The following is a 23,692-nucleotide window of genomic DNA, read 5'->3' as shown; positions in this document are numbered from 1 at the left end:
GACACTTCCCATTTTCTTTTATTTATACAAAACAGTCGTTTTAAATATAATTTAAGAACCCCTCCAAGCACCGGTGTCTGTCTCTGCTTTCCACCACTTCCCCCCCAACCCCCGACACGCCCTCATGGACACAGCTTGGGGGTACTTGGGGGGCAGGGAAATGTCGGGGGGGGGGGGTTGTGGCGTGACCAAGGCACTGTTCTGGAAACAAGACACAACGACAGGTCCCTGTTTCCACTTGGGCGGAAGAGGCAATGATGAAACAGGTCCCCTCTAACACAAAAAGTTTACAACAAGGACTGTGGAAAACAAAAAACAAAAACCGAAAAAAGGGAAGGAAAGATAAGACCAAAAACAAAAAATTAAAATTCAAAAACCTTCAATATGAAGGCAGCAGATGGGGGAGGGGCATTTACAAGGGAAAACTGAGTTCCGCGGAGACAGCAGCAAGGTTGGGGCGTCCTAGTCCAATGACTTCGCCACTGGGCCATGACGCCCCTTCCCGCCTCCCGAGCTCGCAGGCTCCTCCCCCCTTCTCTTTGGTCTGCAGGGCCCGCTGCCCTTCAAGGTGAGGGGGGGCACCTGGGGGCTCTAACTGGGGATCGAAGGGAGGCTGTGGAGATCCTGCCCAACTGGCCCTGGGATGCTGGCAGACTCCGGGGGCTCCTTTTCCTCCCGTCACACCCAATCCTGAGGGAAGGGCTCCTGCACCCTCGGTTTGGGGTCACCCCACCCCCCGCGGGGGAGAGGGGGGAGTGTTATGATTCCACACTGCAGAATCCCCAAATCCTCTCTCTCCAAACAGCCAGCTTCCCGTCCCCATGGGTTCAAAGTGCAATCCAGTCAGTGGGGCGTGGGGATGGGAGTTTCTTGCGTACCCCCCCACCCGACTCTGCCCCAGGAAGAAAAGGAAGGGATCCCCGGGCGCTGGAGTCCCTGCCGCGCCAGAGCTACGGAGCCAGGCGTGCGGATGAAGTTCAGTACTGGGGGGCCGGTGCTCCCGACCCGCCTGGGGCTCCAGGCTTGGCCTGGGACTTCATGTGCTGGACACTGGCCAGGATTTTCTTCTGGTGTCCCGCCAGAGTGACTCCGATTCGGAGCAGGTCCCTGGGGGAAGAATGAACAGCCAGGTGAGACCACTAAACTCCCAGGTCATCTCTCCTTCAAAAACCCCTCCCCGCCTCAGGCGTGCCAGCCAATCAGAATGGCCAGCGGGGAAACGGGTAGACGTCAATAGTTGTCGGGCAGTTTCTGGGGGTGGGGGCCGATTTAGGTGCCCACCACAGTTCTGCGCAGCCGCAGTAGGGGGCGAGGCTAGGTACGCAGGGATAGAGAAACAAGGGGTGGAGGGCTGCGCCCTGGATGCTGAAACTAGAAGGAAAGGCGGAGAATCAGGGAAGAGGAGGAAGGAAAGGGAGAGAAAAGCCCATAAAATGAGGTTGGCGAAAGACTGCTTCAGAGGACAAAGAAGTCAGAAGGAAAAGTCTCCCGGACAGAGAAATCAAAAGGAAAAATCAAAAGGAGAAAGAGAGAGGAGCTGGGTGGGTGGAGAGAGGAATGGGCGAGAGAGCGGACAGAAACATACTGCTCCCAGCCCCCGTCCTGATGCGGGGAGGCTGAGATAAGAAAGAAGCGATGAGAAATGGAAGGCAAGAACCCATGTCAGTGAACCCGTGAAAGGAAGGCTCCAGCCAGTCAGGGAGGAGGGGCCCAGACCTGCTGGGACAAGACTGGCTTCCCTAGGAAAGGGCCTCTTGGACCCTCTGTGTCTGGATTTCTAGTCCTTCTATTTCTGTGATTCAAACCCGGGGGTGAGAGGAGTCCTTGGGAGAGGAATGGAAAGGTGGAAAGGAGGACCAGGGAGAGGCCAAGGAGGGAAAAGCAGTATTTGGAAGGCACTGGAATTGTAAAACCATTTAACATTAAAGCTGGAAAGGATTTCCAAAACCCAGGCCAACCTTCTCCTTTTATGGGCGGGAAAACATCCAGAGTTGACACGTTGTTAATGTGAGAGCAGGGTCTGGAATGTAGATAGAGGCACAAAGATAGACACAGATTGCAAGGCGGGAGCGAGATGGCCCAAGGCCGAGGTGGTGCAAGGGGGTGAGGCAGGCACAGCTGACCTGGAAGATTCCCGAGCTCTCAGCCCCTGCAGCTGTTACTGTTTTCAGGGGGAGGGGCTCTAGAATGGGCACCAGAAGCTGACCTCAAAGGCCCCTCCTTAAACTGTGGGCCTGACTCTGGTCACCCAGATTCCACCCCTCCTGGCTGCCTGGCCCTCACCTCCGCCCCTTGGCCCCCGGGCTCCCACCACGACTTACTCAGTGGAGATCTGGCTGACCAGCTCGAAGGAGCCAAACCCAGCGGCTGCAAAGCTTTCTTCGTATCTTCCCATCTTGATGGCTCGAAGCCACTCCCCCACAGAGCCAAAAGCTGAATAGTGAGGCTGCCGCTGATCCAGGAGGGGGTGCGAGGCCCTGGGGGGCAAGGATGCGGAGGATATCCTGAGCACTAGCGTGTGTCAGGGTGGGGATGCAGAGCCCAGGCCTGGAGAGGCGGGAGACTATCCCACATCCCACCGAAAGGACGGATATTTCTGGGGGGGAAGCAAGGTTCTCAGGGTGGCAGAATGTGGGAAAGAGGGTTCGTCCTCTGGGGTCCTCACCCGCCGTTCTCCCGGGCCACGATTTTGAGGCTGGCAGGGTTCCGGATCATCTTGTCGAGGGCGCTAACCACCTGGGGGAAGCGGGGCCGCGCATTCCGGTCTTTCTGCCAACAGTCCAGCATGAGCTGATGCAGGGAGGTGGGACAGTCTGGGGGCGGGGGCAACCGGTAGTCCTGTTCAATGGCGTTGATCACCTGGAATGATGGGTGGAAGCAGCACTGGGTGAGGGCGTCAAGGGGAAAGTGAAGCTGCCGAAGGACCCCAGGGAAGTGGCGACTTAACAGACGCTGGGATGGGTGCTGCAGGCCCCCAGGGCTAACCTAGGGCTGGTCCTCCTGGCCAGGGCCCAGTCTGGCTGTGGCTCAGTGTCCTAGAAGCTCTTGAGCTATGATCCAGACATGTAACCTCCCACGCCTGCCCTCCATCTCCGCCTCCGTCTGTGACCAGATGAGCTGTTATCAAACTCTCGACACAGATCACCTCCTCACCATGCCACCCTCACCACCTCAAGGACCCAACAGTGATGAGCTCTCTAAGAACACATCCCCCGCCACCCTGCTGCCCCACATCCCAAGAGACAAGACATTCCAGGCAGGTTGGTGGGAGCACAGGATACTTACATCCTGATTGCTCATATCCCAATATGGTCGCTCCCCAAATGACATGACCTCCCACATGACAATCCCGTAGCTCCAGGCATCACTGGCAGATGTGAACTTCCGGAAGGCAATGGCCTCAGGGGCTGTCCAGCGGATGGGAATCTTTCCTCCCTAAAGACGGGGGAAGACAAGGTGAGCTGAGGGACTCCCAGGACTCAGGCCTCCTGCGTCTCCCCCAGCTCAGACCTCCTTTCTTTCGGTGCTCCAAACGGCCAGCTCCCCAACTCTGTTCTTTTCCCGGACTCTTAACAGCCAGGTTCCTTAAGCTGATCCCCCAGCCCCCGCATCCACCACAATGTAGGTCTGCCCCTACAATCCTGGCCTGGACCAGAGCTGTCAGTCCCTCAGCCTCCCGCCTTTCCAATTCGGCCCTAAGAACCTAGATCACATGGTCGTCCCCCAGCCTCACCAGAGAGCTCGTGTAGGTGGGGTCGGAGGAGTTCTCCTCCAGGAATCGGGAGAGGCCGAAGTCTGAGACCTTGCAGACGAGGTTGCTGTTGACCAGGATGTTGCGGGCGGCCAGGTCTCGGTGGACGTAGCTCATCTCGGCGAGGTAGCGCATGCCTGACGCGATGCCCCGTAGCATGCCCACGAGCTGGATCACAGTGAACTGGCCGTCGTTCAGCTGGAGATGGAAACGGTGGGGGTGGCAGTTAGGACTCCCCTCTTTCCCTGACATTCTAAACCACATTTATGGGACTTCCCTGGTGCTCCAGTGGCTGAGACTCTGCACTCTCAATACAGAGGTTTCAATCCTTGGTCGGGGAACTAAGATCCCACAAGCTGCAGCTAGGGGTTTGTGTGCTGCAACTGAAGATTCTGAAAACTGCAACCAAGATCCAAGATCAAAGATCCTGCATGCCACTACTAAGACCCGGCACAGCCAAATAAATCAATAAAAACAAATACATTAAAAAATAAAATAAACCATATCTATCCCTTCCAGACCCATCTCACTCCCACCTGTAGAGCAGGTGTGCTGACATCCCAGGTAAACGCCTTCTGCTTTATTTTACTCTTGAGTTCTCTCAGTTCTCTGTGCAGTATCGTGACACAAGCTCATAACTGTTCCTGTTTCAAATACATGCACTCAAGTCTCGTAATTAGATTATAAGGAGCCGGGAACCTACTGTATAGCACATGGAACTCTGCTCAATGTTATTTGCCAGCCTGGGTGGAAGGGCGGTTTAGGGGAGAATGGGTACGTGTCTATGTATGGCTGAGTCCCTTCGCTGTTTACCTGAAACTATCATAATACTGTTAATCGGCTATACCCTAATACAAAATGTTTCAGTGTTAAAAAAAATAATAAAAATGAAAATTTAAAAAAGATTATACTTTCTCCCACTTAACCTAGCACAGTGCATCCCATCCAGGAAATATTAGACAAATGGTTTGGATCTAACATGTTGTTTTTATTTGACAGCAACAAGAGCAATGAAAGTTACGAGTGTGCTCTGAAGACACCTGTCTCCAGGTGGAGAGGTGTGCCTTGGCATTGATCCAGCCGCACTCTCACTCAGCCCTCTTGGACCAACTGTATATAGGATGCAAGAGAATGGTGAGGAGTCAGGTGTGATTGGTAACCACAGCACCAAAACCAAGGTCTAAAGCCCGACCTTCACCTTCATAGAGTCTGCCCTCATCAGGTAAGCCCGTCAGTCATGGATGGTTAACTAAGCCCGTCCTCTGGGTTCAGCTAGCCTGCAGGGGATTCTTAGCAGCCCTGCAGGGACAGAATTCTGAACCCATCATCCAAGCCTGCACTTGCTCCACGCCTTGGAGCAGTTGGTGGCCCCACTTCCGGGCACTCAGGGTAGAGACCTCGGAGTCTCCACGATTCCTCTCTCTCCCCTGTTCACAGCCTAAGATCCATCAGCAAGTTCTGCCGGCCATGCCTCCAAAACACACCCCAAACCCAACTGCTTCTCCAGCCCCCACAGCCTGAGTGACTGCCAGTCTCCTCATCGGCAGGCTTCCCTGGTGGCTCAGCAGTAAAGAATCCGCCTTTACTGCAGGAGACGTGGGTTTGATCCCTGGGTTGGGAAGATCCCCTGGAGGAGGAAATGGCAACCCACTCCAGTATTCTTGCCTGGGAAATCCCATGGACAGAGGAGCCTTGAGGGCTACAGTCCATGGGATCGCCAAGAGCGGACATGACTAAGATACCAAACAACAACTCATCGGCTCCTGGTTTCTGCCCCTGCTCTGAAACACCTGCAATGCAAGAAACCTGGGTTTGATCCCTGGATTGGGAAGATCCTCTGGAGAAGGGAACAGCTACCCACTCTAGTATTCATGCCTGGAGAATCCCATGGACCAAGGAACCTTGAGGGCTACAGTCCCTAGGGTTGCAAACAGTGGACACGTTGAGAGACTAAACAACAACTCATCAGCTCCTGGTTTCTGCCCCTGCTCCCCAGCACCTGTGCAAGGGATCTTCTTAAATCACCTTCCTCTCCTGCTGATGGGCTTCCCTGGCGGCTCAGGCGGTAAAGAATTCGCCTGCAATGCAGAAGACCTGGGTTCGATCCCTGGATTGGGAAGATCCCCTGGAGAAGGGATAGGCAACCCACTCCAGTATTCATGCCCGGAAAATTCCATGGACAGAGGAGGCTGTCCTCCTCTCCTCCTCATGCCAGAGGAAAATTCCACGGCAGGCTATAGTCCTTGGGGTTGCAAAGAGTCGGACATGACTGAGCGACTGTCAGTCCTGCTGATATACTCCCCAAAGCTTCCTCTTTTGGTCTTCTAATCACACCCACAGTTCTAAGGCCCAGCCACCAACTACGACGTGATCCACCACTGCTCCTCTACTGACCTGGTTCAGCTTCACCAGCCTTTCTGCTTCTCAAACGCACCAGATCCCGTATACTCTGGGGGGGCTCTTCAGTCCCCAATATGCTTCACCCCACCCCCATCTTCTCACGGCTGGCTTTCTCATCTACCCAGATGCCATCTCTTCTAAGACAGACCCCCTTCCCTCTCCTCCACCCAGACAATGGAACAAACTCCCGCATTCACAAGGCACTGCCCCAGCATCTGCCACAGCATCCCTCGTGACGGGAGCTGGGCAGCCTGTGTTTCCTAGTGCAGTACTGTGGGAAGTACACCGCACCCCCTGATGGAGGCTGGTCACAGATGTAGAATCCTGAACTTATCACAATGTTAGATACAGCTTCCCTTATGGGAAACACAGAGAAACAAGCTAAATGACCCCAAGAGGAAGAATCCAGTCAATCTAGAAGGTAACACATTCGAGTGGACAAGTGGCCCAGCCCTTCAGCCTATCAGAACGACAAAGGACTGTCCTGGGATGTAAAAAGACTCAAAACAATAACCACCAGTGCAATGGTTGATCCTGAACTGGATGCTGGGACATGTTGGGGACAACTGGAGAAATGAGTATCACGTAGGTATTAGGTGATACCAGGGGGTTTTTGTCATTCTGTTAAATGCAACATTGTTTTGCTATGTAGAAAAAACTTTTGGGGACTTCCCTGGTGGTCCAGTGGTTAAGACTCTGCACTTCAAAAAAAACCAACCAAACAAACAAAAAGACTCTGTACTTCCCCTGCAGGGGGCACAGGTTTGATCCCTGGTCAGGGAAGTGCCATAAGCCGCTTGGCAGAGCCAAAAAAAAAAAAAAAAGTTTTGTTTTTTTCAAAAAGATGCCTGGTAAAGTTTAAAAAAAATAATAAAACTTCATACAATTTTGTTAAAGTAGCAAAATTGAGCTCTTTCCTCTCATTTCTATGAGCCTGTTTAATTTTTTTCACATCTGAAATTTTGTTTACTTTCTATAAAAGCTTGTTTGTACTTGTTAACTTTCAGCCTCCCGCATTATACCAGCAGCTCGTCAAAAGTAGAGACGTTCAGCGCTCGAATTCCTGAGGCCCCGGATGGTGGCGGGTGCAGAAAGAGAAGCTCAGTAAATATTTGTCTCAAGGACAGATGACAGCTCCTCCAGATCCTGGGGTCGGCCGGCCCCATGGGGAGACCAGTCCCAGGACTCAACCTTCCCTGGTGGAGGATGAAGGGCTGAGGGGCAGCGACACGGGACCCACCGTCTGTCCTGGGCTCTGAGCTGCCTGGCTGTGCTGGGGGAGGGCAGGGTGGACTGGGGTGTTGGGGGGCTCACCCGCAGGAAGGAGTCCAGGGCGCCATTCTCCATGAACTCGGTGAGGATCATGACAGGCACGCTGTTGGTGACCACGCCCTCCAGGCGGATGATGTTGGGGTGCTCGAACTGGCCCATGATGGAGGCCTCGCTCAGGAACTCCCGCCGCTGCCGCTCTGTGTAACCGCCTTTCAGGGTCTTGATGGCCACGCAGCTCTCCTTCTTCCCAGGGGCCTTGAGGCGCCCCCGGCACACCTCCCCAAACTCTCCTTCAGGAAGGATGCTGAGGGTCAGTTCTCCTCTTCTGGGGGGCCTGTCTGGCCCTGTCATCCACCCCACCACCAACTCCACCTTCCTCCCTGCCTCCCAGGCGTTTTCCGCTCACCTGCGCCAATCACCTCTTCAATCTTGACATAGGAGACATCGATCTCTTTTGCAAACTCCCTGACAGCCTCATTAGGGTCTTCGTAAGTGAAAGGGTCAATGTAGACCTTAGTACCTGGGGAATCGCACGGGGCCCGTTAGCCAAGAGGTGGCTCCCACTGCACTCAGATGCCCTGGGCTCACAACTCTCGCCCCAGCCCTGAATCCTTCAGGAAGGGCCTACCCACCGTGCCCGATGAGATACTGGCCGTGTTTGTCCGAGTACTCAGCTTCTCTCCCGCTGCTCTGCTTCCTGGAGTGGATGGGACAGAAGAGGTAAACTGAGTCACGGGTCCCAGAGGAAACTGAGTTCCAGAGGGGATGCATGGGAAGAGAGAAGCAGGAGTCAGAGAAGATTCCAAGTGAAAGCAGGTAGGTTCCCTGGATATCCAGGGAGCCTCGACCTGGAGCAAGAGGGCGGGCGGTCAGCCCCAGGGGTTTCACTAGGGCCTCCCGGTGCCCAGGATGCTCACCTGAGGCAGAGAACTGCGATGACAATGACCACGAACACCAGCAGCACGCCCACGACCGCCGTGCCTGCAATCAGGGCCAGCTGCTCCCTCCAGCTCTCATTCTCTGGAGGAGAAGAAGTGAGATCAGGGAGACCCCGAGGGCTCATGGGCTCCACTCGGGTCCCTCAGGGCCAGGGAAGAAGTTTCCCGGCCTGAGTGGGTTTGATTCTGTTCTGTCATAAATACTGGTGACCACAAAAAAGTCTCACTTGAATAGGAGGTACCTAAGGCTAAAATTGAAAGGGTGGAAATAACCTAAATGTCCATCAACAGATGAATGGATAAAGAAAAATGTGATAGCCACTCAACGGAGTATTTTTCGGCTACAAGAAGGAATGAAGTCCTGATATATTCTACAATACGGGTGAACCTATAAAACATTATGCCACGTGAAAGAAGCAGCAGCCAGTCACAAGACTGTATTGTATGACAGCATGTGTATCAAAGATTCAGAATGGGCAAATCTAGACACAAAAAAGTAGATGAGTGTTTGCCGGGGGCTGAGAGGTAATGGAAGGGGTGTATATGTCTTTCTGAGGTGCTGAAATGTTCTAAAATTAATTACGGGGATGGTTGCACAACTCTGTGAATATATTACAAGCCAATGAATTATACATTTTAAATGGGTGAATCATAAGGTAGATGAATCATATCCCAATAAAACTGTAAAAAAAAATTAAAAGGTTTAGGACAAAAACCCTTGGGCCAGCATATAAAAACTATCAAAGTGTCACCTCATTTAATCCTTGGGAGCCCTGGGAGAGAGGCCTCCTATTTCCATGTGTCGGATGAGAAGGCTGGGACTCAGGGGTCAAGTTTTTGCTAAAGGTCACATAGCTGGAAAGCCGCTGAGCGGGCCTTCACACCCAGCTGTTGGATTTGGTTTCTGTGTCCCATCGCCAGGCCAGAATGCTTCGCGGTGGAAAGAAAAGTGGGAGGGACATGACTTCGGGGGTCCTAAGAGCCAAGGCCTCCTTGCCTGGTGGGGGACAGCCAACCTCAGGCACGCCCTGCCCCCCAGACTCACCATCCAGCTGGGTCTGGCTGTGGTGCTCCTGGCCAAAGGGCCCGTAGCCGGCCTCGGAGCGTGCCCGCACCTGGACCAGGTAGCTGGCTCCCCGCTTCAGTCCCCGCAGCTCTGCCCGGTTCTCCGACGTCTTCAGGAACCGAACGCTGCTGGGGCCCTCAGCACCCTGTTCGGGAGGAGAGGGGGGCTGGCCGTAAGCCAGGGCCCCGAGATTCCATGGCCCTTCCCACCTCCTCTCCCCTGCCTCCATCACTAGCATCTCCACCCTGTTGTGAGACAGGTGAGGCCTTTGTGCTGAGTTATGTATGCAAAGGGGCTTCCCTGGTGGCTCAGCTGGTAAAGAATCTGCCTGCAATGCGGGAGACCCCTGGGTTGGGAAGATTCCCTGGAGAAGGGAAAGACTACCCACTCCAGGATTCTGGCCTGGAGAATTCCATGGACTGTATAGTCCACGGGGGTCACAGAGAGTCGGACACGGCTAAGCGACTTTCACTATATATGCACTGAGCTGTGTGTATTGCATGAATTACATCGTTTAGTCTTGGTAGCCATTCTGTGGGGTAGGCTCCATTATCTAGCATTTTTTTTGTGGGGGGGCCATCCTGCTTGGCATGCAGGATCTTAGTTCCTCGACCAGGGAAGTGTGGAGTCCTAACCACTGGACCGCCAGGAAATTCCTTTCTTAAGCATTTTACAAGGAAAACATGAAGCTCAGAGAGGCCAAGAGGTTGACACGAGATCATTTAGCTGGTATATGGCAGATGCCTGTAATTCAGGTGTCCCGGCCCCTGGAGCAGGTCCCACTGCCCACCTCCACTCCCCAGGACGGGGCCTGGTTCTCACCTTCTCATGGTACTTGACCTCGTAGTCCAGCACTGCTCCGTTGGGCGCCCGGGGAACGGCCCACGCCAGGCTCAAGCTGCTGGGTGAGGACCGAGTCACCCGGATGTCAGACACTGGGGGTGGCACTGCGAGAGACAGACGTGCTGGGGCCCTGGAGCGTGGCGGGTCTGGCCCTTATCTTCCCCAGCTCTCCCTCTGCCAGCCACACTTGTCTGGGTCCTCCAGTTGTTTCGGGATTTCCTCCCAGCTCTCTCTGAACTCTGGAGCCCGCCTCGGCATCTATTTAACGCTCTCTTTTTGACTCTTCCCCCAAGGCCCTGACCCAGTGTTACTTCCTGGAAACTCCACTCCCCAGCTGCTGCCTTTTCCCTGCCTCAGGCCTTTAGACTGTCCACCCCCTTGCTGGCCTCTCCCATCCAACCACAGGCTGCCCCGGGTCCCCACTCACCCTCGCGGTCAGTGGTGACGTTCACAGCCTCAAACGGGACCGGCCCACTGGCCAAGGAGGACACCCCATTCAAGGCGGTGACCTCGAAGGTATAGGTGACGTCAGGACGCAGCCCGCGAATCGCCACCCAGGGCTCCACCAGGTCCCGGGGGCCGGGGTCGAAGGTCAGGTCTCCCCCACAGGGCGTGCAGGACCCACCGGGGCGGCACTCCCGGCAGCGGAGTGCGTAGGTGAGGTCCTCCCGGCCGCCCGACTCGAGGGGCGCGCTCCACTCCAAGCGGAGGGCGGAGCCGTTCAGGCGGGGAACCACGCTTCTCGGGGCGGACGGCGGGGCTGCGGGAGACCAGGGCGTCAGGCGGAGGCTGAGACAATGGCCAGACATGGGCAGTGGGGACAGACCGGCAGCCACATCGCGTGTCGGCAGGGCACCAGGCCAGGGTCAAGAGGAGGAAGGCATGGGCGGACGGGGGCTGGGGCGAGGGGTCCACCCCAGGGGTCACTGGTCACTTACTGGTGCAGGGCGCACTCCGGGGGTCTGTGCTGGCCCGGAAGTACCCGATGCGACACTGGCAGATGGACGAGCCAAGGGCGTTAGAGTGGCTGTTGGCTGGGCACGGCTGGCAGGACCCCTCCCCGGACAGGGGCTTGAAGGTGCCCTGAGCACAGGCTGAGAGAGAGAAAGCATCCATCAGGACTTGCATCAAAGACATTCAGCGGTGGGGTTGGGGCTGGAGATCCAGGGGGAAAAAAATGACATTCAGTAGTTATTAAAGGTGCATGAGGGACTTCCCTGGTGGTCCTTTGATTAAGACTCCGAGCTTCCACTGAAGGGAGTGCAGGTTCGATCCCTGGTCAGGGAACTAGGTTCCCACATGCCACACAGTGTGGCCAAAAAACAAAGTTGCATGAGGTGCAAAGAGGGAAGCAGGGAGTGAGAAGCTCAGAAACTTGGCCTATAAGAGGAGAAGACTTTCCTCCAGAGCAAGGGTCTGAACCCTGGCGTGCACCCCTCACCATCCCATGGCAGCCTGGTGAAACTCAAGACCCTTGCTCAGAATAATGATTTTAAATGTACACCATAAAATACACAGATTACCAATAAAACCAAGTAAGTGAAAATACAAAGATCAAAACAGGTGGAGAAGGGAATGGCAACTGACTCCAGTATTCTGGCCTGGAGAATTCCATGGATTTAAGAATAGATACTTGAAAAAAAAATACAGGAAGAAAAGTTCCCAACATGGCAAAGGGCATGTTTCTCTATTAATAAGATACAGCAGCAGGACTGACAACCAACGAAATCCTGAAGTCACAGAGAGTGAAAACAACATTTTGCCCTTCTTGCAAATCATCTCTATTGAGCTGTGAAAACCCCCAGCATTTCAATGGGGCCCAAAGCTCAGGTCTTGCTCTGACCGCTGGGCTGTGACTGACATTCTGAAAAGAAGTAACCAGTTTCAGGTAGAGATGGGTGAAAATGAAAAGCCATCTTTTTTTTTTTTTTTTCATTCCAACAAAGTTCACAGCACATTAAAAAGCAGAAACATTACTTTGTCAACAAAGGTCCGTCTAGTCAAGACTATGGTTTTTCCAGTGATCATGTATGGATGTGAGAATTGGACTGTGAAGAAAGCTGAGTGCAGAAGAATTGATGCTTCTGAGCTGTGGTGTTGGAGAAGACTCTTGAGAGTCCCTTGGACTGCAAGGAGATCCAACCAGTCCATCCTAAAGATCAGTCCTGGGTGTTCATTGGTAGGACTGATGTTGAAGCTGAAACTCCAATACTTTGGCCACATCATGCGAAGGGCTGACTCATTTGAAAAGACTCTGATGCTGGGAAAGATTGAAGGAAGGAGGAGAAGGGGCAAAAGAGGATGAGATGGTTGGAGGGCATCACCGACTCAATGGACATGGGCTTCGGTAAATTCTGGGAGTTGGTGATGGACAGGGAGGCCTGGTGTGCTGCAGTTCGTGGGGTTGCAGAGTCAGACACGACTGAGCGACTGAATTGAACTGAACTGAAAGTTCACAGATTCCCTCATCCTATCTACAAAAACCAGGTTAAGAACCTCTGCTCTCGAGAACAAGCTGAGTGAGAATTCAGTATCAGTAAATTAGAGGAAACCATAATGAATAGGATTAGAGTTCATGAAGCCTCTGAGTCCAACAAGGTCCCCTAGCCCAGGAGCAGGTCCCGAAAGCAACTACGTGGAGTCAGAAGCAAGAGCGTGGAAGTGATAGAGAGCTCAGAACGGTGCTGGGGGTCCTGAAAACACACCCTCCAGTAACTGAGTGCCCAGGAGAGCAAAGAACGTTCAAACTGGAAATCTTGAGAAGCGGGTCCGCGAGCAGGGTACTGGCCCTCTCCCCTCACCTCGGCATTTGGTGTTGCCCTCAGCGGCCTCGAACCCCGCATTGCAGCTGCAGCCCGTGACCGGCTGCTCGGCCCACTGGCCATCTTCCCGGCAGTAGAGGCTGGGGCTGGGGCCGGGGGCGGGCATGGCGTCGGCCACGCAGCTGCCGGCCACAGGCACCACCAGCTCCCGTGGCACGGTCTCCGGGAAGTAGGTGAGGTTCACGGTCTGCTGGGCGCACTTCTTGTAGAAGAGGTGCAGGGACAGCAGGGCCATGCAGGCGCCCTGGTCCTGGAAGGCCAGGTAGAAGCCGGCCTTGGTGAGCGGGCCCAGGCGCAGCGTCTTGACGTTCACCTTCCCGGTGGCCTCGGCCCCGGGGCGCTTCCGGGTGAGGTGCTCAGCAGCCACTGTGTCCACCTGCCAGGGCGGGAAGAGACTCACTGCCACAGTCGTCCACTCTGAGGACCCCGCGGGACTGTCTTTTGCCCAGGCTCGCCCTCTCTGTGACCTTGCTCAGTCCCTGTTCCAGAACCTTCTCCCCACCTTTCCCATCGTGCGCTTTCTTGCAGGCCGCAACACTGTCCATTCACATTCGCTGAGCTCCTATGAAGAGTCCAGCCTCCCCCTGCTGTACACTCACTCCCCCTACAGACACTTATCAACACCCCGGACTCTGTGCCGAGGAAACAGAAAGGAAGGAAATGCGGAAAAGTTAAAGATAAGTTAAAGGTACAATGAGTGCGACAGCAGGCGGGACCCCAGAGCTGGAATCACAAAACAAGTAGGAGCGGGGTGGGAGAGGCAGAGAGAAGGCACTCCAGGGTGAGGCATCAGTTGGTGCAAAGGCTGTGAAGGGGCGAGGTGGGAATGCCCTGGGACCCACTGGTTAGCACTTCACACTTTCACTAACAGGGCATGTGTTCAATCCCTGGCGGGGGAACTAAGATCCTGCAAGATGTGCAGGCCCAGCCAAAATAAAAGGTGGGGGGGAGAGGTCAAGGTGTACTTGCCCAGTGGAGTAGACTGGCCATTCCACCTAGCAGACCACCTGCTTCCCTCCTCAAACCGGGGGCCTCCTGCTTCCATCCCCCAGCCCTGGGGCACCTGGGTACCTTGATGTAGGGGTTCTCCATCCAGGCTGGCGTGTGGGCAGTGGCCGTGTCCGCGTCACTCTCGAAGTAGAAGACGGTGAAGGTCTCCTTGCAGGAGCGGCCAGCCCTCGGCAGGGAGAGGCACTCCAGCATGGTAAAGCGTAGCGTGGCGTACACGTGGACGGCTCCGCGGCGGGGGACCCAGCCCGTGCGCAGCCAGTGGGCCAGGCCTGGGGCCCGCTGCAAGTCACACACCTCGTAGGTCCGAACACTGTGCTGCTCCTCGTCCAGGCCGCTCAGCTCCTCCCACTGTGGGGAGAAGGGGGCTGCTGAGCCGGTGGGCAAGGGTTAGTTTCAGGGTCTTTGCCGTGAAGCCAGGAGGGAGGCTGGGGGGACCCTTGTAGAGCGAAGGCTCAGACGACACCTGCCCTGGCTGCTGAGATGTGGGGGTTGGGTGTATGGCGCCGGAAGCAGCAGCACAGTGGTCCCCGCATCGGTTTTCCTCCCGAGCCCCAGCTCTTACCTGCCCACTGTCCACCTGAGGGAACGTCACCCACTTCAGATCGGCAGTTTCCAATTTTGTGTTCAGCAGGGTCTCTGAGACAGACAGACAGACAGAATCAGTCGGAGCTTGAGAGAGACACAGGAAGACCTGGGAGCTGACACAGACAGGCAGGCCGAGGTCCTCTGCCCACACTCCCTCCCGTCCCCAGATTTCAAGCCTCTTTTCTGAGCGCCAGCCCCGCCCCTGACAGCTGGCAGGCAGGGAGTTGACCCCCAGGACCCCCAGGTCCAGGCCTCTGTGAACTGCTGTGCCCCAGAGGAGGGGAGACACAGCTGCCGAAAAGGAGAAAAACCGGCAAACAGCTCAGAAAGGGCCAAACTCTAGCCCAGACCTGACGTGGGGTAGGGGGACACCCCTCCTACCAGGGTGGCCCTCCGCCTCTGCAGTCCCTCCCCCAAACGCAAAGATGCTGTCTCTGTTCCCCTGACTCTGATCCTTCAGACCAAACACCCCAGCCCTGACCCCCCATCCCCTCCCCACTGCCTAGCTGTCCTCGGAGGAGGACATCCTGGAGGCCAGGATGCTGGGGTTCCCTGTCCTTGGCTTCTGTCTGGGGAAGCCTCACATCTGGATTTGGTTACTGGGAAGAAGAGGGGAGGGGATTTTAGGGGTGTGAGTATGGAGGCGGTGAGTACACCTGGCTGGGCTCTGGCCTCGGGGGGAGGGGGGAGGGGTGTTGGAGGAGGGGAGGGGAGGGGAGGGGCTCTGGTGGAAGAGGGGGATTAGGAGAACTGCGCCAGAGGAGGGTGGAGGGAGGGTAGGGGAATCCCCTGGGAGATGTGGGGAGGGGGGCGCTACAGGTCTGATGGGGAGGAGCCTGCAGCACACCTGGGCCCAGGTCCCCCCTCCCCGGACTGTAGGGGAGACAGGAAGGCAGGTGGGTGGGGCAGCCTCCCCCCAGAGACCAGGTGATGTCCACTGAAGGCCAGGGGTAGCCGGAGGCCCGGCCAGCCCGAGGAGAGGCCCAGGCCCCCCATGGGTGGCAGGAGACAGCCCGGCAAGCTGGGGACAGGATGCCCGGGTTCTGGGAAGCGGGTGGATAGAGGCAGCCGTCTCCACCCTCCATTGTTCCAGAGTGGAGAGTGTTTTCCTGTCTCCAATTTACACACTGTCTGTTTCAGGCTGTCCTGGGCGCTCCAAGCAGCTCCCTTTTCTCTCATCCTACCGAGGCCCTGCCTGCCTCCCTCTCTTAGAGCACTTCTCTTGCCTCTCACCTCTCCCCAGCTCTCCGGCCACCTCCATCTCTCTGGCTGTCACTCTGCTTTCTGTCTCCCATCCTTCACCTTCACTGAGGCACAGGGCGTTGGATAAAAGACTGAACGCCTGCCTCAGTCTGCTCACCTGTAAAATGGGGCTAACAATACTCCCCACCACAGGCACTTAGGTAACAGGAATTCGAAGTTACTCCCTGTTCCCCTTGGCATCTTTCTTTCTCTCACCACACGTCATCCTGGCGGGTTTTCTCCCTGCTTCGCCTTCCCCCTTCTCTCCCTCTGGTTCTTTCTTGGTCTTCCTGAGCCCAGCAAGTCTCCCTTCTCCCCCACACCCTGCCTTTGATCCCCAGTCCAGAGCAGCACTGCCCAGCCTGGAGGAGACGCGTTTCCAACTGCCTTTGATTCCTTCTTTTCAGCAGCCCCCCATAGCCCACTCCCCAAAGACCCCTTTGATTGCAGGCAGTGAAGGAGGGGTAGGAGGCAACTCATTGAAAGGAGATTAGGGTTGTGGGAGGAGGGTTTATAGGGCTCTCCACTCCCCTGCTAGAGGTTGACGGGAGGGCAGAGGCTCATGGATAAAGTAACATTTGCAGCCTTGCAGAAAAAGTAGAAACTTAAGAGAGCCTAGGAGACAGAAGTCAGGCTGAGTTCAGGGGACAAGAGGGAGGCTAGAGTTAGGGAAAAGGACTCTGGTGGGACTGGGGCAAGGGCTGGGGTCTACACTGCATTTAAAGGGCTGGCGTGCAGCCTGGGGAAGCCAGGGCGGGAGCCTCCCTCCTCCAGGGGCCGCGAACTGGGGAGAGATTGGGAGATTTGGAGACTTGAGTGCAGAAGGCGGCCATCCCCTACTGCGGCGGGGGGAGTTGTAGGATCAAGGTGTGAACGCTCTGGAATGGGGGGCGGGCGGAGTTTTATGGCCTAGCACAAAGTTCTGCCTGTCCTCTTGTTCCTCCAGAAATGTTTCCTCCTGTTTGGCGGAGGTGGGAAGACGGACAGAAACTCTGAAGAGAGTTCTGCAGGTTGGAGTCGGGAGAAAACGAAAGGCTGCCAAGGGCGTCTGGAGACGCGAGTTTAAGAGTTCGGGGAGCCGGGACCGGGGCACGTCCCGGGACGGAGCTCGACTCCAAGTCTTTCCCAAACAAAAGAAAACTCCACTCCCCGCTGGGCCGCCTCCTCCCCGCCCCCCTCCCGCGCTAGCACTATTGGTCCGGAGCTTTCGGGGTTGGGGTGCCGGCTTAGGGGGAGACAGAGGTCGGCCCTTCCACTCCGAAGCCCCTCTTCGGGGGCCCCAGAAGGGCTGGGGTGCCCCCAAGGGAACTTACCTTCTAGGGCGGCTGCAAGCGAAGCCCAGCAGAGTAGAGCCCGGAGCTCCATGGCGCCGCCTCACTCCAGTTGGATCCGATCCGAGTTTGGGGGGCTCTAGCCCCCCCAGGTCTGAACCCCCGTCGGTGCGGGTGGACGCCGACTCCCCGCGCGGGACTCGCTCGGGGCCCTCAGCGCGGGCCCATGCGGGCGCGCCGGGCACCGGGCGGCGGCGCCCAGGTGTGGCCCCGCGTCCCCGCCGCGCGCGCAGACGAGAAGGCGGGGGGCGTCTTGGCAGCGGCCGCGCCGGGCGGGCGCAGAGTTAGACGTGGCTGGAGTCGGGGTCCCTCCGGGGCCTCGGGGTCCCGCCCCAGCAGGCTGCTGGGGGTGGGCCGGCCGCTCGCGGTCTCCCCCCCTCCCTGGAGTTGCGCTGCTCGTGCCGCCGGGCCGAGTGCGCTCCGCGCCGGCGGGGAGGGTGAGAGCCGAGCGGGGAGCGGAGCGGGAGGGAGGGAGACTGCGGCGCGGGCCGGGCGGGCTGGGGCTGGGCCGGGCTGGGGACTGGGCCGGGCGGCGCCTGGCCGGGAGGGAGGGGCGCGCGGGGGGCGGGGGGAGCTCCCCCACCCCCAGCCACGGCTCGGCGAGGGGGCCGGGGCGCGCTGATTGGAGCGCGCGCTGCTGAATAATTCATGAGGGAAGCTGAGCGGGGCGCAGAGCGGAGCAGGTCGGGAAGTTGGGAGAAAGTTTGGAGAAGGGGGAGGGGCGGCGGGCGCCGAACGGGGGACCGCCCGGACCTGCACCGAGGCCGTGCGCCCTGGCCCGGACCGCGCGTGTCGGGGCCGGGGCCCAGGGATGCCTGCCCCCTCCCCCCCGCGCCCCACCGCCACCGCCCCCGTCCGGGGCAGGCCTGAGCCCAGCAGACACAAGGGAGCAGAGAAACGCACCCAGCAGCTTGGAGGGCTGCACACGCGAAGCCCTGTCGGATGCTTCCTGCGGACCTCGGATTCTTCTCCTGGATTCGCCCACCACCCCCTAGTTGGCGCAGGGGACCGTGTTTGGAGGGAAACTTTTGAGGACGGAGGGGTGGCCCAGCGGGCCCCGAGGCAGCGATCTCACCTTAGATAACCGTGGAGCGAATGTTCACACAGTCATTCAAAATACTGGGGACCTACTATGCGCGCAACCTAGCGCTGAAAACGTGCGGAGGAACGGGGCATCTGGGTTGAGATGGGGAGCAAGCAAGGGTAAATAAAAGGTACTTGGATCCGAGAGAAGGAGGGCCAGATTCCCAAATCATGGTCCTCTCTCTCTCCCACCGTCGCGTTTAGGAGGGCTCCCGCGCTGCCCTCAGCCTTGACCCCTTGGACTCGGGCCGGGTCTGATGCTGTCTGTCTTTCCTGAAGCTGTTTCCTGTCTGGCTCCTGGGGGCCCTCGGCGTGGCTGGGAGGGCCCTTCCTTTCGTGGCCATTCCCCCTCCATCTCATCAGTTACAGGGGAGCCACAGAAAAGCAGCTCCTCCCCCAGCCCGGTTCTGTCTGGGCACCCGTGGGGTGGGTCTTGGGGAGACCAAGACAGTACTGCAGGATTCGGCCAGTGGAAGAGCTGGAAGGAAAGAGCTTAGACTCAGAAGGCAGTTAAGGGGGACAGAATCTTAAGGAGCCCAGGAGCCAAGAGAGGGAGAGAAGAGTCCTAGATGTTTGTGCGGCTGCCAAGCCCCTCTAACCCACGGTGAGGACAGCAAGGCCTGTAAAGACCTCTTGTCCCAGCGCACTTATCTTTCTGCTGCAAGTGGTGCTCCCCACACCCCTGCCCTTCCTCGTGGCCCTGCCTGGGTCCTGCTCCGGGGTGGGGGGTCACGGAGGGCAGGAAACAGCCGGCTTTGCTGGAGCCAGGCAGACCAGGTCAGAGCTGGGAATTCCCTCCTCCCTCCCCGATCCAAGCCCCGTCTCCCTCCTTACTCAGCCTCTCCTCCAGGTTATCCATCTCCTCCCGACACCCTCTGACTGCTCTCAACCTGTGCTGATTCTCCAGCCTCTAAAAGTTATGTTTGTGTCTCCTCCTGGTCTCTGCCCTCAATCCCCCTCAGACTCTTGGTTGCTTAACTCCTCTCCTTTGATGGGGGAGGCAGTTCATCATCATGGTGGGGGTGGGTGAGGGGGGGGTGCATGGCCTGAATGGAAAGGAAACCCAGGTGCCTCGAGAAATCAGGCTGGATGGAGTAACGGGCTGATGAGTCAGAGGGGTGAAGGGATGCAACAGCCCATCACAGATTCAAACCCTGTATTTCTGACCCCTGAGCACCTCCCTCAGCAAGAGGGAGCAGAGCACCACAGGGAAGAATATCCACAGTCGATCCCTTGTCATGGGTCCTCAGCCCTCATCCCACAGCATGTAATCCAATTCCTAATACCTGTTGTTAAGTCGCTGTGTTGTGTCCAATTCTTTTGCGATCCCATGGACTGTAGTCCTCTGTCCATGGGATTCTCTAGGCAAAAATACTGGAGTGGGTTGCCCTTTCCTTCTCCAGGGATCTTCCTGATCCCTCCTGCATTGGCAGGGGGATTCTTTACCACTGAATCACCTGGTGTTTACCAAAGAGTGAATAAAATGAAACCTTTATTGAACATCTACTATATGCCAAGTGATCACTCTGCCAGTTTGCAAGATTTGTTTGTAAAAACAGGGCTCCTGACCTGAAAGATCTATGCTCTGGTGGAGATCCCATTATTTCCCTCTTCCATGGAGATGATACACTCAAGTGCTCAAAAACCATGCTCTGCCTCTTCTGTGGGTGTGAGATCATTTCCTCCAGCTTCCTACCACCCAGAACCACTTTGGAGGTAAGCTAATTCAGTATCCACCGGGTTAAATTACACAGGTGAGCATCCGTGGCACTACCTGGTTTGATGCTGGCTCCACAGACCCCAACAAGTCTCAAGCCCACCTTTCTTCATTATTAGGGCACTTAGAGTACTTTGCTGTTTTCCCACCCCAGCTATTAGGCTATTAGGCTATTGCCCCTGTTCCTTGTCCATGTTCCATATACTGCCAGTGGCAGTACCTGTGTGGGGCACCTCGACCCCCAACAGCTGGTAGGGTTTTCTTTATGCTAGCCACATGGTTACAGTTGTTTGGAGTGGGCTTGGAGTTAGGATTTTTTTTTCTTTTCTTTATGTATTAAACAACAAAGAAGCCATCCCTTTCAACATCAGTTGTAGAAACTGTCTCTCCTTTTCCCATATCCCAGCCCCTCCTTGTAAGGACCACCTGACTCTGTCAAAGCCTAGAGTTTAGTTTATCTGGGAGCTCAGAAAGTTTTAAGGCATCTCTCACCTTCCAGGCTCCTCCTACTCCCCGAGTTAATGAGTACCATCCATTTAAACAGTGTTCAAGGTTAGTCACAGCAGGAGAACATTTGAAGTGGCCCCAAATCTCACCCCTCTTGCACAAAAGGAATTTGATAAGAGATTTTGATGGTACCAATAATAAGTTGTAAAGCTCAATGAGATTTTTTTTTTCTCAATGGGATTTTTAGAAATTCTCAATAATGAAAGAAAAAAATTCAATCAGCCATACTAGAGAAAGAGAGAGAGAATAGAAAATAATAGAAAATCATAATATGAAGAGGTGGTCAGAGTTCACATCTAAGAGACAGGACATGATAGAATTATAGTGATCTGTTGGCAGTTATTAACTACAAATATTGTATTGTTTTTCTAGATTTTGTGATATTTATGTTGCCTGTCATCTTAACAGTGCAGCCGGTTGTGATTGCTCAATCTAAGTAAACTTTAACTTTTACACTTAATTTTATATTCACGGTTTTATTTTTGTTTTCTTAAAACGGGTTCCCCCACATTGTAAAAACATCAGGGCCCACAAAATCTGAATCCCCTCTTTACCTGACCACCACAAACCTTCCTGAACTCATCATATACAAAGTTGTAATAGACACATGCTTTTATTAATATAATTTATTAGTGACTGTGTATTTGCTTGTATGTGGTTCTAAGCGTCATAAAAGGTTACATGTTGTGTTCACTTGAAGTCCCATGCAAGCCTCTCTCATAGTAGATGCTAATAAATATTTGTTGACTATTTATCTCCTTATTGGCTAGTCTCGTTTTTTTTTTTTTTGGTTTGTTTCCCTGGGTCTTCCTTGCCATGAGTGGACTTTCTCTAGTTGCACTGTACAGCATCTAGAACATGTGGGCTCAGGAGTTGCAGTAGGGGCTTAGTTGCCCCATGGCATGGCATGTAGGATCCTAGTTCCCTGAACCGGGATCAAACTTGCATTGGAAGGTGCATTCCTAACCACTAGACCACCAGGGAAGACCCTGATCTTTAATTTACCCAATGCTTATTTTTAGAACAATTACTATTGAAACAGGACTGGGGACACAACATGATTCTCTACCTTCTAGGACTTGACAATCCAGGGGTAGAAATTGTCATAAAATCTCCACAGAACACAGGAGGCTATGTGTTGAGCATAAAGGGTGGTAGGCAGAGGGTCCTATGGGATCATGGAGGAAGCACATGGATCCAACTAACAGGTTCAAGGTGAGTTTTCTGGAGAAGACAATGCTGTCTGAATGAGTCCTGGAGGAGATTGGTGGGAAAAGTTGCTTGCAAGGCAGAAGAAGCAGCAAGTACAAAAGCATGGATGTGGTGAGACTGTCCTCAAGCTGCCAGTGTTCACGATGCCCGGTGTGGGGTGCCAGGGCAGTGACAATAGGTGAGCTGGAGGTGAGCAAGAACCAGTCTCCATCTCTATGGAACCTTCCAGAGGTGCACTTGTCCTGAGTACCTGGGGAGCCGAAGATACTTTTTTAAAGCAAACTTTTATTATCCTATTATATTGTAATTTCTTTCTTTCTTTTTTTTTGGCTGAACCTAAAGGCACGTGTAACTTACCCAACCAGGGATCTGACCTGAGCTTCCTGCAGTGGAAGTGGGGAGTCTTAACCACCCTGACTGCCAGCCAGGGAAGCCTGAGTCAGAAGCGTTTTAGGCAAAGGAGTGACATTGTCAGATCAGTATAGAAAGTCCTTGCTTGGCTTGTACAACTATGGAGAATAGATTGAAATCGATCAAGACTGAAGGCAGAGAAACCACATGCAGTTCTTCAAATGACAGTGAGGGGAGAATTCAAAAGATGTCAGGGAACTAGAGTGGACAGGACCCGAAGCCTGGCTGGGAGAGGGAGGAAAACTGAAATAAAATATGATTCAACTTTCAGACTTTGGCAGCTTGGTCAGTCAGTTCAGTTCAGTTGCTCAGTTGTGTCCAACTCTGCGACTCTATGGGCTGCAGCACGCCAGGCTTCCCTGTCCATTGCTAACTCCCGGAGCATACCCAAACTCATGTCCATCAAGTCAGTGATGCCATCCAACCATCTCAACCTCTGTCATCCCCTTCTCCTCCTGCCTTCAATCTTTCCCAGCATCAGGGTCTTTTCCAATGAGTCAGTTCTTTGCATCAGGTGGTCAAAGTACTGGAGCTTCAGCTTCAGTCCTTCCAATGAATATTCAGGACTGATTTCCTTTAGGATTGACTGACTTGATCTCCTTGCTGCCCAAGGGACTCTCAAGGGCAACCTGGTAGGAGCTAATAAAATGGAGACCACAGGGGCAGGGATGGGCATGTTGTATTTCAGATCCCTGTGTACCTTCAGGCATCTGGGTCAGAAGTCAACTAGATCTGAGTTCATTGGGTCTGTAGCTCAGAGAGTTTTTTGGCTGGAGGTACTGGTTTGGGAGTTATTGTCACATGATGGTGATGGAAACTGCTGGGGGTGGGAATGAGGGGTGTGGAGGAGGTTGCAGAGATTGAGAAGACTAAGGAAAGCTTTACTACCAACTTCCTCTTCTTTTCCCCCAAACAAACATTACCGTATTTAAAACGTAACAACCCCGTGAGAGGGGCAGGATGGGCGTTATTATGATTTCCACTTTAAAAATGAGGCAGGCTCAGAAGGTTAAGTGACCTGTCCAATGCACTCAGCTAGTAGCCACCAGGTGGGCCAGACTCCGCACTCAGCACCAGGATGGCCTTCCATCCCCACCTCCAAGGACACCTGTGCCCCTTCCCTCCTTCCTCTCTCACCCAGGCCAGGCTGAGGGCACGTCCCTCCTGGAGCCCTTACTTCCCACTAGCCGTTAATGAGGGTGTAATTTACCTCCTAACATTCACCAGAGCCTTGCCCAGCCAGGCCCCAATCTTGGCTCTGGGGACAGAAGGGGCCCTGAGCACTGATGGGGTGGCAGGGGGCTGAAACAGCCAGGACTGGGAGCAAGCATCAGTGCGAGCTGATCGGAAGGAAGGCAGGAGAAGGGCAGAGCTCAGCGCAGAGGCCGAGGCTAGCTGAGGCTACCGGAGGCCAAAGAGGTAGAGACAACGGGGGCTGGGGGGCTGGGGGCCAGGGCAGAAAGGGAGGGGTGGGGAGGTAGTTGGTGGGGGGGCGGGGGGA

At 55.1% G+C, this 23,692-nt stretch overlaps 1 protein-coding gene across 1 annotated transcript; it reads right to left on the bottom strand.

Moving 5' to 3' along the window:
* EPHB4 (EPH receptor B4) lies at positions 1-17,750 on the bottom strand. Its single transcript, XM_065924915.1, has 17 exons — positions 17,244-17,750; positions 14,666-14,739; positions 14,164-14,451; positions 13,072-13,468; positions 11,209-11,364; positions 10,698-11,030; positions 10,250-10,374; positions 9,407-9,572; positions 8,341-8,443; positions 8,056-8,120; positions 7,830-7,943; positions 7,466-7,713; positions 3,734-3,949; positions 3,286-3,435; positions 2,666-2,859; positions 2,322-2,477; positions 1-1,107 (listed from the first exon to the last, which is right to left on the bottom strand). Exons 1-17 carry the CDS (start codon positions 17,293-17,295, stop codon positions 978-980), a joined length of 2,967 nt encoding a protein of 988 aa, XP_065780987.1. The 5' UTR covers positions 17,296-17,750; the 3' UTR covers positions 1-977.
* Between the last annotated feature and the right edge of the window lie 5,942 nt (positions 17,751-23,692).

Source organism: Muntiacus reevesi, chromosome 2 (genome assembly GCF_963930625.1).
Source record: "Muntiacus reevesi chromosome 2, mMunRee1.1, whole genome shotgun sequence".
Taxonomy (NCBI): Eukaryota; Metazoa; Chordata; class Mammalia; order Artiodactyla; family Cervidae; genus Muntiacus; species Muntiacus reevesi.
The sequence above is the reverse complement of the archived record's forward strand: the minus strand, read 5'-3'. Positions and strand labels throughout refer to the sequence as shown.

Excerpts from the sequence above, each read along its gene's own strand:
- EPHB4 (XM_065924915.1), bottom strand. The coding sequence starts at position 17,295 with ATGGAGCTCCGGGCTCTACTCTGCTGGGCTTCGCTTGCAGCCGCCCTA. Across the intron at positions 8,444-9,406 it reads CAGCCAGACCCAGCTGGATG|AGAATGAGAGCTGGAGGGAG; the intron begins GTGAGTCTGGGG and ends CTTCTCCTCCAG. Across the intron at positions 7,714-7,829 it reads TGAAGAGGTGATTGGCGCAG|GAGAGTTTGGGGAGGTGTGC; the intron begins GTGAGCGGAAAA and ends TCCTTCCTGAAG.